Source organism: Staurois parvus, unplaced genomic scaffold, assembly GCF_062004578.1.
Source record: "Staurois parvus isolate SC_StPar_1 unplaced genomic scaffold, SC_StPar_1.0 ptg000401l, whole genome shotgun sequence".
NCBI lineage: Eukaryota > Metazoa > Chordata > Amphibia > Anura > Ranidae > Staurois > Staurois parvus.
The window spans coordinates 2,201,113-2,219,113 of NW_028318197.1; the positions used below are offsets into that span (position 1 = coordinate 2,201,113).

An 18,001-nucleotide genomic window follows, 5' to 3' on the forward strand; every position below is an offset into this window, starting at 1 on the left:
GCATTCTGGGCATTTTGGAAGGTCTCCTGAGGTTGTCTTTAAAAATCACTTCTAAACGCAAACGCGCATAAACGCGGTATGCAAGCGCGGCTAAACAGATGTTTTTTAACCTATGTTTTCCAGCAGTCAGTTGCCATCGTTCAGAAGAGTTTTCTAAACGTCTCATGTACATGGAGCCTAAAAGTGTTTTATGATACGTTATCAAATCCTATCTGCTGTGATTACAAGTAGGAATATTCAGAACCAATTAGCACCCCTATTAATGAACAAGCTTTATTTTTTAACTACAAACACCGCGCCTTAACAAAAAAGGAACACAAAATTAGTGGGACGACTGAACTTGCCCTTTTTAAATATGGCCATGGTGAACGCTTGCCCTTCCTTCCTGATTGCCTCACGTTCTTGCGGCACTTTCGAACACGCTAGGGCACGCATGAATCTCACTGTCAAGAGCGCTAGGACGACTGAACTTGCCCTTTTTAAATATGGCCGCAGTGAACGCTTGCCCTTCCTGGTTACGTCACGTGTTTGCGGCACTTTCGAACACGCTAGTCCACGCTTGAATCTTGCTGTCAAGATCGCTGGGTCCTGACAAAATGAGGACCCCGGTTGTAGCTGTCTAAACTATTGCCGTTATTAAAACAGATACACAACTACATTATTTATACTTTTTTGTGCGTCTGTTACAGAATATTTAAAAATTGTATTGATGTAATCTCAGATTGGATAGCTGTTTTATATCTGGAAAAGACGGAACATTGTGGAGTCATAAGACAGGCTGAACTGTGGACCTCCCTGTGCAAAGATGGCGGCTGTGAGATGGTGTAGTGGTGTCCTCCGCTCTGTATATAGAGGTGAGAGCGGGCATTGATTGGGGAAGGTTGTGTGTACTGACAGCTGGCTGTCTTGCATCTGTATTGGCTCTGTGGAGATCGGTGTTTGCATTAGGATAGTATGTAGACTTCCATATCTCAGGACTAAGCAGTGCAGTTAAAATGCAGACATGTCTTCCTGTTACATAGATTCTGTTGCTTCTAAAAGAAAAAATCCAGAGAGGATTTACTGCCATAGAAGACTGTGGACCCTTCCCTCAATGGTGGATGATGAGTGTGACCTCCGCTGTGTATGGCGGTGGCATGTACCGCTGTGGTCCCCATGTCATGTCCGAGTCCTGCAACAACATAGGAGCCAACAGGAGGAACCATGGTGGTGTGTGAGGGGGAGCAGGCATCCGACACTCCAGGAAGTGTCAAATGTGATGATGCTGTCAGAGGCTGTAGTACTGAATCAGAGTTAAAGTGGAGCTCCACCCAAAAGGGGAAGTTCCGCTTTAAGGACTGCTCCCCCACACCCCATTAAGGACTGGCACCTTTGGGGGGCAGGACCCGATTTTGACAGGTACCCGTTTCCACTTCCGTTCCAATCGCCTAGGCGATCAGAAATGGAAGGTGTCCTCCCTCCCTGTAGACTTTTGGGACACGTGACAGGTCCCAGAAGACTACAGGACCATTCATGCAGTGCAGTGCTACTCGCGCATGCGCAGTGGGTACCCGACTGTGAGGCTGCAAGCTATCGCAGCCAGGTGCCCACACTGAAGATGCCAGCCTCCTGGATTACAGGACAGCCGGTGAAACGGGCTGCGAGGGACACACCAAGGGACAGGTAAATGGCTGTTTTTTAAAAATCAGCAGCTACAGTTTTTGTAGCTGCTGACTTTTATTTTTTGACAGGGTGAGTAGGACTCCACTTTAATGCTATGTTCACACTAGCTTTGTCAGAAGACGTCAGACAGGCACTTAGGAAGCGTTTTTAATGTTTCTCAAACGCCTATGAAAATTCCGCATGTAGCAGCACACAGTGCTGTTCACACGGAAGCGTTAGCGTCGCGTCGAGGCAAAACTGATGCCTCGGGTCTAGTCAGGAGGAGTTGAAGCCTCCCATTCAAGTCTATGGTGCCGCTCCGCAAACGCCTGGCAGGCGTTTGCAGAGCGGTTGCGAAGCGTTAATACCATTTAACTTCATTATAGGAGTTTGTGGTACGGTTTTAATGCTTGACAAATGCCTATCAACCGCCTCAAAACCGCGCATAGAGTGTTTTCGGAGTGTTTGAAGAGCGTTAAAAACGCTTCCCTAACGCCTGTTAAACGCTATAGGGGCGTTTGGCAAGAGTTAGAAATAAAGTGAAGTGTGAACGAGCCCTGAGACTCCTCACCCAGCAGACAGTCCTCTATAGCAGGGTCTGGGGATGCACTGATATCGGGATCACGGTTGTGTTCAGTCACATGGGTGTTTATGCAAGCTGGAATGAAGAATTGTGATCACTTGTTATACTCTTAGATTTTAAGCTCCCAGGATCAGGGCCCTCCTATCCCTCTTGTATTGAACTGTATTGTTTCTGTATTGTCTCCCGTTATATTATAAAATGCTGAGCAAACTGTTGGCGCTATATAAATCCTGTATAATAATAATAATAAAGGGAGTCTGTTCTCATCTCCTTCAAGGGACTTTCACACAATATTTTTGTTATTGGGGTTCACATTGGAGCACTTTATTGTCTATTTATTGTACACGGTTATACATATGTGAATTATTGAATTTTTTTTATTAATTTATCATTTTGATGAATTTATTTGATTATTTACACTCTTTATTTATGTCACTGTGATCGATTTATTTATTAGCCCAACACCAGATATTTATATGTATGTTGATGAGAGAGGATATCCTCCTTTTGTGTTTGCTGCTTTGTGTGAATTAATGCAATTTGCATGGTTTAATTTTATTTTGTAGTGAAATATAAGCCGTGCATGACTAGCGTTACATGGATTGTGCTAGGAGGCCCCTTGCTGTGAGTTTAAAGGTTAAGTTCACCTTTTAGACAAAAATAATAAATGCACGATTTTTTTTTTTTTTTGCAGGTAAAAAAATGTGCATTTATTATTTTTGGCCAAAGGAGCCTGGAAAGCATTGCACCAGTGAACAGTAGACCGCTGATGCCATGCAGGTCTCCTGCAGACCTGTCAGAATATCTGCTTGTTGTACGGGATGTACGAGTAAGCAGATATTCTGACAGGAAGCTTCAATGAACTACCACCGTGGCAGTTCATTGAAAACTACAAGCCCACAGCTGCAAAGGCTGCGGGAACTTGCAGTTCATTCATTCAGGGAAGTCCATGAATGAATGATGCTGCTGTGTGGGCGGAGCCCCGTACAGCCGCGCTGTCTTTAAATCTGACAGTATGGGGAGACTTCTCCCCATATTATTATCTGTCAGAGAGAGGGGGTGGCACGCACGGCTGTAGCTATGGGAACATGTTACATGGTCACCCTAAAAATGGGTGGACCATGTAACATGTTCCCAAAGGTGAACTTCTCCTTTAAAGCGGAGTTCCAGCCTTTTTTGTGTTTTATTAAAAGTCAGCTCAGCGGCTACAAAAACTGTAGCCGCTGACTTTTAATAAACACACTCACCTGTCCCAGGGTCCAGCAACGTGCTCACCCGTGCCGTCCCTTCTCCGCCCGGTGCCGGCATCTCAACTGTGGGCACCAGGCCATGACAGCTTGCTGCTTCACAGCAGGGTGCCCATTGTGCATGCGCAGGTTGCGTTGTGCATTCTGATTGGTCCAGCAGTCTTCTGCAAGCTGTGAAGGTTCCCAGGAGACTGCGGAAGGAAAGGGGGGGGGGGGGGCGCTGAACTTCCAGCTCAGTTCGCCACAGCGAAACCTGTCAAAATCAGGGATTTGGCCCCCCCCCCCCCAAAAGGTGACAAATATGGCAGTGGAGGGGGGGAGGAGGGGGCAAACAAGTGTAGCTTCCACTTTTGGGTGAAACTCTGCTTTAAGGTGCAGGCACTGCTTCTACATTTAGCTATAATGGAGACTGACTTCATTTTTATTTTCTGTATTATATAAGCCTTGGGTTGTATCGTATTCCAGAAAATGCTGGTGCTGTGTAAATCAATAATAATGTTCTGCTGCCATGCATTGACAAATGGGGTCCTACTGTGTTGCTAGATGAAGGGGTGCACTTTTTGAATAACCATTCAAATTAATTGACTTTGTAGTGTCAGGCATGAAAATTCAAATGAAACTCTGCATCTTCTCATGAGTACTGTAATTAACTATTTGTTGCCTTTTAGGCTGGGTTCACAATATTGCGTTTCAGCCTTGTGAATCCAGTGCCCTACATTGCATGGTAGTGTTTTACTGTGTGTTGCGGTGCACTGCAATGTACATCTGTTGGCAGGGTGTGCTAGGAGTTCTCTTGCACAGTTGATGATTTTACAGCTGCTGTTTTTGGCTTTTGACGTTTTTTCTACAGCCATTTAACCCCCCAACATGTTATCCTATGTGTCCATGCACACACAGACTGTAATCATTGTTATTTGGCTGGAAAAAAACCTCAGGACTAGTGGGTTTTTAGAGGAGTTTTTTAGCTGTAAAAATGTGGTAAAACACCGCAAACTGGCCTTTTTGGACTTTTTTTTTTACCCCCTACCCCCCCCCCATTTTTTTTTTTCTTTGCTCTTTGTCCATTCCATAGTATGGACTTCCAGTTATTTATCTGGAGGAAGTGTCCATGGACTACGACTGCAGTACTGTACTTGTATTCTATTGACACTACAAGTCTGTCTGTCACAGGTCTCTGTGAATGAATGACATGACTGTATGGATGAAGGCTTGCACAGCTGTACAAAAGTCAAATGTGAGAGCAGCCGCAGGGAATAAGAAACCCTGCATGCAATTGGAGGACAGTGGAGGGTCAGGTCGGCATGCATGTATGGTAAATGTTACCTTCTAAATATGAGGGAAACATGGTGTAAAAGATGGAGTTAACCTTTTAACTTTTTTTTTTTTTATTCCTGAACTTTTAACAGTCATACTCGCCTAGATGCCTGCACCACTAATCCCAGCTGCATCTGTCCCCCTGCCACCTCTAAGACCAAGAACTGAGTGATCAAACACTGCTGATTGCTTAGCTCTTGGTCTTCAGCCTGTCAGTCACCGGCTCTCCACTCTGCCACTCCAGCACTCACTGGAACGCCAGACTATGGAGGGGGGCAGGAGCGGCTGGCTTTAAAGTCAGGATCCTTCCAGAGCATGGACTGGCTGAGTGAGCTGAAAAAACAGATCACAGGAGTGCAGAACGAAGTGCTTTCCTGTGATCCATAGGAGCCAAATGAGATGTGGCCATACGTCTCCTGTAACCAAAAGACGGCTACAGCATGGTTGTCCAGTTCTGGGAGGGTGTCCATGGACATCCTCCCAGAATGCGACCCCCAGCGGCGTGCACCCGGCGCTGTCATTCATAGCTGTGTCGTGATGAGGTAAAAGGTCAATCAAAGTGGCCTTTTACCATGTGATCAGCTGTGTCCAATGACACAGCAGATCACAAAGTAAATTCAGTTGCCGGTTATCGGCAGCACTTTCCTTACGCTGTCACAGGTGTAAACTGTTACGAAAGGTGAACTTATCCTTTAATAGGGACCGTTACTGGAATACAAGTCCCTAGACGCTCAATTCATACTTATTGACCCAGTTCAGGTCATCCCCAGACAGTTTCTTTACTTCTTAATCTTGTATATATTTTTAGTGGTTTAGATCACAAAAGCAAGAGCTTGGAAAACCCCGTCTGTATCTCTATTTTTAACTAGAACCAAATTTTATTGGATTATGATGCATGGGGAAACTAGCCAGCTCATTAAAGATAAACAACACCAATTTGAGAGCTTCAGGGATCCCTGGATTAATTATGTTAAAACTCATTAGCCTCCTTGATTAATCTTCACCCCATATAAAGCTTTTCAACCAGTTGAATAAGAACACTTATTTCCTTTTCTATTTATATCTCTTTTACTTTTCATTCTCTTTCCTGTCTGTGTTTCCTATTGGATCATTTGCTGTACGGCTGTGATTTTGTCTTTTTTTTTTTTTTTTTAAACATTAAATTTTTTAGCTTCTAGTATCAGATCACGTTCTGTGTGAAAAGCTATTAGGCTTCCAATCTTTAGATAATGGATACTTCTGGATAACATGACCTAACTCTTATGTGTTACTACCTACTGTTACTACTTACACTCACCAGCCACTTTATTAGGTACACCTATTCAATTGCTTGGTAACACAAATTGCTAATCAGCCAATCACATGTCAGTAACTCAATGCATTTAGGCATCTAGATGTGAAGATGACTTGCTGAAGTTCAAACCGAGCATCAGAATGGGGAAGAAAGGGGATTTAAGTGACTTTGAACGTGGCATGGTTGTTGGTGCCAGACGAATTTCAAAAACTGCTGATCTACTGGGATTTTCACGCACAACCATCTCTAGGGTTTACAGAGAATGGTCCGAAAAAGAGAAAATACCCAGTAAGCATCAGTGGTGTGGATGAAAATGCCTTGTTGAATGTCAGAGGAGAATGGACAGACTAGTTTCAAGATAAGCAACAATAACTCATGTCAATATGGGCCAAAATCTCTGAGGAATGTTTCCAACACCTTGTTCAAACTATGCCACGAAGAATTAAGGTGTACCTAATAAAGGTAAGGTCGGTAAGTGTATATTGACAGAATAATAAAATTATTGAAAGTGAAAAATATTGTAGACTGTAGAGTCCTGAATTGTCTTACAGGAAGCCAACGTTCTCTTTTCATTGCTCTTCTCCTGCACTGTCATCATTAATGGAGATTCTTGCGCAGACACATTGGTAGTCTCTGCCAGGTCTATGGGAACTGGTAAAGACCCCTGTGGCATGTGAGCACATGTACCGGATCCCCTGTGCATATGCAGATGTGCCACAAGTCTCTGGCAGGTCCCTGGCAGAGGCCTCCAGCATGTGTCTACCATATTCAATCCCAGGAGGAAGTTTGGAAGAGTTTGCCATGAGCACACACGCTATGGGTCTTTACCAGAGACCTGGCAGAGATCTGCTGCGTTGTCATGTGGACCGGGGCCTGCAATGTCATCCTCATCCAGCTGAGGATTTAGCAAGAAAAAAAAATGTAATTAAAGTTTTTACTTTTAACCTTTATTTCTGCAAATGTATAAGAGGGAGGAGGGGGTAGGTGGCAGGAGAGAGGACTTTGCTAGAATGGGTGAAGGTCTGGTTTAAGCTATGGTTCACATTCTTGTTTGAGTCCATGGTGATAGTGTATGCCCAGCCTATTCCAGTGACAATGGTTTCATTACGCAGGAAGTGAGAAAATTAGTTACTGGGAAATAGACAGTATTAAAACGTTAACCATGGTTCTTGCTTTTCTCTACTCCAGGGTTAGACAACCTTTGAGTGGTGGAGATCTACCTAAACAACATGAGATCGAAGATCATTGGAGTTTGACATATTTACTGGCCTCTTCCACGCTCTCCATCCTGACACATCCCCTGCAGCGCCGCAGGGGAGTCCAATGGAGCATAAAGTGGCTGGGCAACAAAAAGAAGAGGAACCTGGAGTGGAGGGTGGCATTGAGTAGAACTGATGGGCTGTATTTTCCTCCCTGCTGCAGCTGAATGCTGGTGGGAGGGTGAGGAGGAAAAGCGGGCATTTCTGGCATGCAGCTGCTGCAGAGTGGAAAATCCAGCCCATCGGTTCCACTAAATGGTGCTCCTTCATCTCCAGGTTCTGGGGTCGGCAACCAAGGGACACGATCTACCCATCCCCTGTCTATCGACAGGTTGCCCCATGACCCCCCCTTCCCGCCTCTACTTAGTTAAAAATTAAATTAAAAAAAAGTCTGTTGGTGTTGCCATTGCCAAAACCGTTGTCATCAGGGCATTAAGATGTTGAATCTTTTGAATAAAGCCCCAATGAGCAGGAAAAACTTGATAGGGATTTTATTCCTTCCTGACACCATCCAAAAATAAAAAGACAAGTTGTAGCTGGACGTATACTTTAAATAGGGAGAATGCTGGAATAGGAGGGTTGCCATGGCTGTTGATAAAAATTTCTATGCGGTCAGGCAGCAAATTTAGTAAGTAGTGAAGTAAGGCTCAAATGAGGTCAGGCGAGGGTAGCTGCAGGAATTTTAATAATTCCTTTATCTGTAGTTTTCCTTTAGTTCTCATGTACAGTGGACATTTTACAGTGGCTGTTTTTGGCTTTTGATGTTTTTTTTTTCTACAGCCAGTAAACTCCCCAGCATGTTATTCTATATGTCCATGCACACAGACTGTAATCAGTGTTTTTTGGCAAGGGTGTTTTTTGGCTGGAAAAAAAGCCCAGAACTAGTGGGTTTCTAGAGGAGTTTTTTAGCTGAAAAAAGATCTAACACTGCAAAATGCGGTAGATCACGGCAAACCAGCGTTTTTGGACTTTTTTTGAACCAAAAAAAAATTTTTATTTTTTTTTTGTAAAAAAAAAAAAAACCTAAAAAAAAAAATACGGCTAAACGCTAATACAAAAACGTTGAAAAACTCACTTTTTTATTGTGACTTTACACAACTACTGTTACCAGCGTTCTTAAAACGTCCAGTGTGCATGGAGCCTTAGAAGTGATGCAGACAGAGACCAACTGAATCCAAATATAAACAAGGATGCAGATAAGGACTTGCAACATTACACTTTCTTTCCAGATCTGCATACTTATTCTAGGTCTGTGATGCATAGTATGGTGGCTATTTGGTTTATTTAAAGTATAAAGCTGATCATAGATGGATCAAAAATCAATTGGTTTAGAGGAGACCGGCTGAATTTCGATCCGCCTGAATTTCGATCCGCCTGTGATAATTCCCTCGAGAGAATTAGACCTAGTGATCAGCTCCTCTAAAAGAGGAATGTTGGAAAATTCTCCTTCAATCTGCACTGCAGCCAAGCTGCTGACATGTGTAACATATATTTGAGGTGTATTAAACTCTGTACCCCAAATGTTCTCTAAATTCCTCCCAGAAGTTCCGAATGTAGACTCATTGAAATGTTGAGGGATTCCTCTCCACCCCGGTCACATAATCTCTACCTCTCTTAGTAGACTGACCATGTAGATTCTGACCTGGGCAGAAACCCGGAATGTCCAAAACAACTTCTCAACAGGGGAGTTTCACTAGCCATAGCTCTGCAGCACAGATTTACTACCGTGCCAGCACCCAATTCTAAAAACATTGGCAACAGGTGAATACAAAAATTTTCTTTATTGCATAAAGGAGTAAAAATATTCCATGGCAAACTTGCGCTAACGCGTTTCAGTCTACAAATCCGATCTTATTCATAGCTATGCATAAGATCTGTTTTTAGACTGAAATGCATTAGAGTAAGTTTACCATGGAATATTTACTCCTTTATGCAATAAAGAATATTTTTGTATTCACCTGTTGCCAATAGTTTTGGAATTGGACTTGTACTTATATGCAGATGGAAACTGCTAGTCAGGCATGGTGAGCTTATATGCTTTAAGCCTAATACATTTGACAGGTAGTAGCAACCCACCCCTTTTTGAATTTGCAAGTGCCAGCACCCAAGGTTCCATATGGACTCCAAGCCAGGACTGCAGGAGCAAACCCCTTTGGAGTTAAATAGACTCTTGAACTGCAGTCTTCTTTCACTCGGCAGACATTTACTCGGAGGCAGGAGGCCCGACTAAATGCAGTCCTAGCTCTTTGCTATCAAATGAAGCTTGCCATTAAAGAGGACAGTTTAAGTTCTTGCAATCCAGACAAAAATGTCTCTCCCTTGTTACTTATTCTTTTGGATAGAATTAATATTCTCCATCCCAACTTCCATTGCATTGGAAGAGGGGCAAGGGTTAAGACAGGTTCACAGGCTGCAATTGTAGAAGGATATATCTCCTAAGGACAAGACTAACCCATAGAGTTATAAAATCATGTATAGTGTTGCGCTGCTCAAAAAAAATCATAAAGAATAAAAACACATAGTCCAAAAACCACCTAAGTGAAACTTAAATGTAAAAGTCCAAGGTAATAAGAAGAAATTACTCTTCAACCAATCTTGGAAAAGACCATATATCTACTGGAGAGTGAGCCTGCAATCCCGGTGCTGTAAGTCTTTGAGGTGTACACCACCACAGTGAACATATGGAACAGATGGACCCTCACCTTCATGTATGGACCCGTATGAGAAACAGGTCAATTGGGCATCTCCCCTCCTATTTGGGGGTAAAGTAACGATCTCTCTTCTGTGAATAATCCCCCCTCATATATGGCGACTGTGTCCTCCAACAAGTCCTCTGAGCGATAAGGCTGGCTCTATAAGTGGAACTCAACAACCACATAAAGCAACCATAGTGCAGCACGTATGTTAACTCATAAACGTTTATTGAAATACACTCACGTGGTAACAGTACAATAACCACAGTGTGTAAGTGGTAGTAAAGCTGAAAACTGTGTCTCCTACTATACTGACGGTGTTCCAGCTCTGATGTCACCTGGCTCCTCCCCACGCGTATCGTCACGCATCATGTAGCATGTTGCTTTGCAGAAATCCGAATTGACAGGTCTCAGAGCAGAAAAATCAAAAAGCCGTCAGAACAAGAACAAAGTTTGTGATGAGCACACATTCCACGTGTTTGCAGCAGCTTTTATTTATTTGAGTTTATTTATTGTCTCATTTGGCAGTGCACAATTGTTATATACATTTTTTTTTTTTAACCTATAAATTTACCACCAGAAGAGGCTGCAACCCTCAAGAAAGCAATCAGTCACCATGATTGAGTATACCTCTGAAGGACACAATGACAACTCCATGCATCTGGCTAATCTCATGAAGGCCACGTCAGCCAAATAGGTGATTCCTTACGGTAGAAAATCTCTTTCTTGTGAGTGCCAAATTTGACATCCTGCAGTGCATGTAGAAGTGTCCTGGTTGGGTCTGAACCGAGGAACCCAGCGTTGCAAGGTAGAAGTGCTGATCACTAGGGCACTCTACTGATGTGTCCTTTTGTTCAATTTTGCACCATGTTTCTAGCTTAGACATCATAGGGAAGAAATGCAGCACGCTTCTTTTGGAAATGCTAAAAATCCTTGCATTTCATGTACCAGTGCAGAATCTTACATTGTAAGCATCCTAACAGCCTTAAAAAAGGGAGGTACCAAAAAAACCCTGCATATACTGTAGATCATCCTCTACTTTTTAAGGAATTGTTTGCAGATGGTTAATTGGCAGGTGACTGGCCCTGGAAGGAAAACACTTGTCATTGTTAGAGTAGAGAATCCTTGCACAGGGAGAGCTGTAACAAACTCCTTTGATAGTGTATTGGCTACTTGTGACAACCTCTTGGCTCAAAACAGTAAGCATGTCTTGTCAAAAAATTGGCAGTAAGAAATGCAAGAAGGTAAGGAGTGTACAGCTTTAAGCCTGGGTTCACATATGTGCGGTGCGGAATATCACATATGATTCGCACAGGAACCGCACCGCATTCCTGTGCAAATCACATGCAATTTGTGTGCGGTGCGATTGGAGCACATTTTTCAAGGCTGTATTTGCACCGCACCCAAAAGGTGCAATACCCTTTTTTTGGGTCCGCACTAGATTCGGATCTCATGGGTAGTCACACCTATGTGATCCGATTCTGCACATTGCATTGTGTTTTGCGGACTGCTTTTGGGGTGTTAACATACACATCCGCAGCGGTTCGCACGAACGGGGTGCGATTCTGGTGCAGTGCGGAATTCGCACTGAAAACGCTGTGAATTCCGCACCGCATCAGTGTGAACCAGGGCTAAAAGTCCTGCAGAAGGACTAATAAACCAGATAAAGGTTTTAGCATGGAAGACAACGCCCCACTCCAGCTATAACCTGCACAGAGCAGTCAAAGCATAGATGGATTAGACTGCTGGCTGCACAAGGACCTGTCACAGTAAAAGAAACCAATCCCTGCCAAAGAGGGACCGTACACACGAGAATATCGGACGAACGATCTGCCATTTTTTTTCGCCTGCTAGTCTCACATCGAAAGTGAAAAGGTTACTAAAGATACGAAAATTCTCCTATGAAAGAAAATAATTTAGAAAGTGATGTCATGTATTGCATTGTATTTGTATTGTATTTTCAGACAACTACTGTACTGATTAAATGAAAATCGTACGATCTGGTATCGTACGAGAAACATTTTTGCGCTTGTCCCTTCGGATATTGATGTACGAATTGTCGTGATCGGCTCTCAAAAGCTCTCAAAAGCTGTGTACTAACGATCCGATTATCATACGATCGGTCCTTGTACGAAAATTTTCGTATAGTGTGTACGGGGCATAAGGGAGAACTCCACATTGTTAAGAAAAATATAATGTACAATTGCTGCTAGAGGCATGTAGCAATTTAAATATATCTTTCCCAAAAACTGAAGCTGCTGAAGACAATGTAATAGTTTGTTTGCTACGTGAGAAAAAACCCCTGAAGAGTTAACCATTGCTAAAGGAATACTGACACTGCAACTTCCCACATCAGAACACTGAGATTCTACCAGGTGGCTAATGAGTAAACCCTGCTATACAGAAAGCAAGTCATGCTGAAAAAAAACCGTTAACTGTTCAGGACAGAAAAAAAGAAAAAGGAAGGAAACTGTAGAAAACATTGATAAAATGCTGCAATGTACAGTGATTTCCCAGGGAGCATAGTCGTCTCCATATTTTTAGTTTTTTTTTTTTTTTATTCTCACAAGTGGAGGTCCCCTCCTTTAACAGCCCGCTCAGCTTCTGGCAAAGTGCCTTGTGCTGACCTCTAGCCACACATCCGTATCATAGACATGGTCTTCAGGGCAATCGATGTACCTGCTGGGTGGTCTGGATCCCAGAGGCAGGAACACAGCTCCTTTGTCCATGGTGGGAACACTTGGGCTCCATGTACACGGGACACTTCTGAACGATAGAAACTGACTGCTGGAAAACATAGGATAAAAAATGTCTGTTTAGCCGCGTTTGCATACGGCGTTTATGAGCGTTTGCGTTTAGAAGCGTTTTTAAAGATAATCTCAGGAGACCTTCCAAAATGCCCAGAATGCTCTAAAAAACAATAAAAAATTAACTATTTCAGACATTTTGAGAGAAATAGAGAGAGCAGAAGCAGAAAGAGCAGTATTTGTTGAGATTAGCGGTCTTTTTTTTTTTTTTTTTTTGTGTTCCATTTCTGTGAAGAAATTATTGCAGCAGTGTCTAACATATTTTCTTTCATGCAAAACCTCAAAGTACGGTGTACCAGGTCCATTTGAGTACCGGGAAAACGTTTTGCATGCATTTTTCATGATGAAAAAAGGCTCTGGACAGCATCTGGAAATGGAAGAGTTAAAAAAAAATTTCCAAACGCTTATAAACGCGGTTAGCCGCGTTTACAAGCACTTGGCGTGCTGATAAAATCTACTGTTTGAATGCAAGTTTGGTGCGTTCAAAAAAATGACTGTAAACTCAACTGCCTGTAAACGACATAGTGTACATGGACACATAGGAAAACATTAGGGAGAGTTCAGGGGCTGCTGAAAAAAACGCAGAAAAGCTCCTAAACGTGAGTTTATCAGCTGCAGTGTACATAGTACCTTAAAGGATAAGTTCACCTGTTAGACAAAAATACTAAATGCACATTTTTTTGCAGGTTAAAAAAATTTACATTTATTATTTTTGTCTACATGAGCTTGGAAAGCATTGCACCAGTGATCAACTTCTGGCTCAGTTCGAACCCAGGTACCCGTTAGCCCCCCCCCCCAAAAAAAGTGCCAAATGTTTCAGTGGAGGGTGCAAACAAGTGGAGCTTCCCCTTTTGGGTGGAGCTCCGCTTTAACTGCCACCTGCTGATAGTAGGGCATCCAGACAACACAGATGCCCACAGATGGCTGAGCCTAAATCCACACTCGAGTCATCCTGTTGAAGCTGGACGTTGCAGGACTCTTCATGTATCTGCACAGGTGTTTCCGCGAGATACTAGGTTGCTGACGCTTCAAAAACAGTAACAAAAAACTCCAAACATCAAGGGTCCTATGAGGAGGACAAAAAAGGAATGTGGCTTCTGGCTCAGCCTCAGAATTTATGGGAGTGGGGTAGGAGAAAAGGGGGAGCTACCCAAGCATATGCTACCATGGGGTTTGTCCGGAAAGCAGTTTGTCCCTCTTTACTTGTATTTTTTTTTTTTTCAACATTTTTATATAAGAAAAAAAAATGTTAAAAATAAATATACCCTGACAGGACCTTTGAGTGAAATGTATTTCCCCAGCACAAAAAACCGCCGTATTCTCAGTAAATTACTTGTATCAATCATTCCTATAGATTCAGCCTGGCGACTTCTCATACATACAAAACTCAAAATTGTGTTTAGAGGTCAAAGAGATGATCCAGCCATCATCTCTCTTCTACTCTTTCACTGCATCAGAAATTGTAGGACATAACAGCCTCGGTTATTTTAGTATTAAATGGCTGCCCTCAGTTTATTTCTTCCCCCATGACCTTGCACACCAGAAACGTAGATAAAAGCACGGCTCTCGCAGAAGCACTTGGAAATGCTACTAAAATTGTGGAAGCCTGATCTTATGTATTCATGAAGCTGCAAAAAGTGGTTTATGAGCACTCTATGAAAATGGAGAAATGAGTGGAGTGCTGCCAGGATAGACGAAGAGCATTTCAATGTGATCCTTTTAGGTTTAAAAGAGATGACACAATTTGTCAGTCTCCGGTGAAGGCTTGGTTATTGGATCAGTGATTGGTGTATTCCCGGGGGACAAGTGATTTTAACGATACACTGAAATATTGCATTGGATGGAAACTATGACCGTCTAATGGTTTTATAGATAAACATATGGATTTGGTCAGTCTAATGGACTTTTTCTTATCAGTTCTTTTTAGGGTTCATTTACACTTGCAGCGGTCTTTTGATCTATGGGATCTATGGTGGATCAGTTTTCAAAGAGTGGTATAGGAGTGGTTGATACTGATGCCTCCTGAATGCTTTTTTTTTTTTTTTTTTTTTTTTTCTTAACAGGCGTATGTTCAAGTGCTTGGATTGTAATTGCAGAACAGCCCCAATCACTTTAATGCAGGGGTGGGCAACTGCGTATCTCCAGCTGTTGGTGAACTACAAGTCCCATCATGCCTCTGCCTTTGGGAGTCATGCTTGTAACTGTCAGTTTTGCAATGCCTCATGGACCTTGTAGTTCTACAACAGCTGGAGGGCCACAGTTGCCCACCCCTGCTTTAATGGGTCACATTCAGTGACACTACTGCCTACCAAACGTGACAGGGTGTATAACGTTTTCCATTGCAAAAGCAGCATTGTGGCTGCAGTATGTGTACAACCCATTCCTTCTGTTATTGCAAGATGGTAAAACCATGGTGCAGCTGACTTTTTTTACCACCCCTTACCACAAGTTTCAATGAGCCCTTAAAAGCGAAACTCCATTCAAAAGGGGAAGTTCCACTTGTTGGGATCCTCCCCCCTCCACTGGCACATTTGGCAGTTTTTGGGGGGTTACCTGGATTTGACAGGTATCTGCTCTTGCTTCTTGCTGAGTTCGCTGTGGTGATTTCCGGCCCCTCCTCCTTATTTCCCCCCTGAAGCCTTCTGGGACACATCACAGGTCCCAGAAGACTGCGGGACCAACCACAAAGCACAGTGCCGCTCGGGCATGCATAGTAGCATAGTAGGAAACTGGCTGTAGCCGGAAAGGCTTTACTGAAGGTTTCCCTTTTGATAAGATGAAGGCGCCAGGACCCAAAGCTAATTAAGGAAATCGGCTTGGGTGCGGACATCGCCAGATACCTGTACATGTAAGTGTCCTTATATTAAAAGTCAGTATGTGTAACTGCTAACTTTTTTTTTTTTTTTTTGGAGACTGGAACTTCACTTTAATTTCTCTTGATGATGTTCAGTGGACGAAACATGTTGGGAGGATTCTATTCTTGCTGGCTGTAAGGCAGCCCATAGAATTATCTTCTTTTTTTTTTTTTTTTCTTTTTTTCTTCAACCATCGGATTGAAGTAAAACAAATGACTCGTTTTCCCCCATGCACACACTTGATGTGGATGGGGGAATCCTCCCTATTGAGCTATTGTATTCTGACAGCAGAGAGACTTCCCTGCCATCAGAATACACTGATCAGCACTGAAGGCCTGTGGTACTGATAGAGCAGGGAAAATCCGACAGCGCAGTTGTACAGAAGTTGATCTATCTCTGTACAACCTCCCTGCCCATACATGGATCAAAATTTGGCTGGTTCCTGCTGAACTGGCCAAATTTCAATCCATATATTGCCGCTTAAGTCAACCTAAGTGTATCGCTGTTCACCCTCTGGTGAAGTGTGGACATTGATTCATGCTGTTTTTTATATAATTAAAATGTGAGTGCAATTTGGTCGTTTTTACCCTTTTAATAAATGTTTTAAATGATGTTGCACTATTTGGAGAATACTGGTCATTGGGGAGTATTACTGTATGTGAAGAGACATATTTGAAAGGTTGGCTTGAGAAAGGACAAGTCATTAGAGACTTGGTTACACAGGCTAAAGGTTTACAATAAAACAGTGCAGGAAACTCGCAATCCCTGTTCGTTCCCAACGCCTTTCTTTAAAATGCACTACAGTTGCCATCTGCACCAGGTGTCAATGTTAGCTTAAAGATATTCCAAATACAGGTCGCAAACGCAGTGCGTTTGCCTGCACTGAATTGCATGGAATAAATGTATCGTGATCCAGTTGCAGTGTGTTTCCAAAAATAGTGCATGCATTCTTCTGACAGAGTCCGAGTTGTCACCAATAGCTCTAGATATCTTACTGATGATTGGGAGGCAGACAGACCCTCTCACCATCACATGATCGTCCTGAAAGCCTGTGATTGGCTGTCGGTGAACACTCAAATAAACCTGCCCCGTTCTGTTTCTGCCATTATTTCTGAAAGTCCTCAAAGTGATATTAAAAGTTTGTTTTAGTTGTGCACCGAAATGAAAATTCTTGGACCGAGATTGAAAATTCAGGATGCATTTGGCTGAAAGCTGAAACTGAAATAGTGTTTTGTTTTTTTTTTTTAAATCTATTTTATTTTTGTGTGTGTGTGTGTGTGTGTGTGTATATAAATAAAATTGTGTTCAACTTTTTGAATTTAAATGAATATGAGTTTATTTTCAGCACCTTTCGGCCAATAGTCTGCTTTCACACTGAGCAGTTCTTGCAGTGCTTTTGCATTAAAAAATTTGGTGTGTTTTTTTTAATTTGCCCAGCAACAAGTTGGACAAAAAAAAACCTATTAAAAAAAACGTAAAATGCATCAAAAAATGTCAAAAACACACATGCAAAACACTGTAAAATGGACAAAAAGTAACTGCATTGGTGTGAACCAGGCCTGAAATGTGTTTCTATCCTGCTCAGCAATAAGTTGGCCAAAAAAAAACCCCGCAAAACTCATAAAGTCAAAACGTGCATGGGAAAAATGCAAAATGGACAAAACGCAAACTGCATTGATGTGAACCAGACCTGAAATGCATTGAAAACCTATCAAAAACACACACGTGTTGCGTTTAGATGTGTTTTTTTGAGGCACATGACCTATGAAAAACGCACCCTAAACGTGGTAAAGTTGCAGCAAAATCACATGTTTTCGGTGACCATTATCGGCACCTTTTTTCCTATTAGCAAAATGCTGATAACACTTTTCGGCCGATACATCATTGCAGCTCTAGTTTGTTTAAACAAAAAAAAAGTCATACTTGCCTGCTCTGTGCAATAGTTTTGCACAGAGCAGTCCTGATCTTCTTCTAGGGTCCTTTGCTGGTGCTCCTGGCTCCTCCCCCTTGACCAGTGCACCCAATAACAAGCTGCTTGCTATGGGGGCACTGGTGCATGCTCGCTCCCGAGCATTGCTCTATGTATCCTTAAGACTCCTAGAGCAGCAGCTTGGCCCTGCTCTCTCCTCATTGGCTCACTGGCTTTGATTGACAGTAATGGGAGCCAGTGGCTCCTGAAGCTGTCTCCGCCAATGAGGAGTGTGAGACTCTAGGCTTGTGTGCACATCACTGGATCAAGAGGGGGCTCAGGGGAGTATTGGGGGGGATGTGGGGGGAGCAGCACTCAGAAGATTTTTTACCTTCATGC

The 18,001-nt window shown here is 42.7% G+C and overlaps 1 protein-coding gene across 1 annotated transcript in view; it reads left to right on the forward strand.

Annotated features, from left to right (window-relative positions):
• The first annotated feature begins 702 nt into the window (after positions 1-702).
• The window catches only part of MRPS5 (mitochondrial ribosomal protein S5), a 150,116-nt gene continuing 132,817 nt past the window's right edge, over positions 703-18,001 (forward strand). Inside the window, exon 1 of the mRNA XM_089686502.1 lies at positions 703-854. Within this exon, the coding sequence (XP_089542628.1) occupies positions 806-854 (49 nt within the window). The 5' untranslated portion in view covers positions 703-805. The remainder of the gene's footprint in view (positions 855-18,001) is intronic.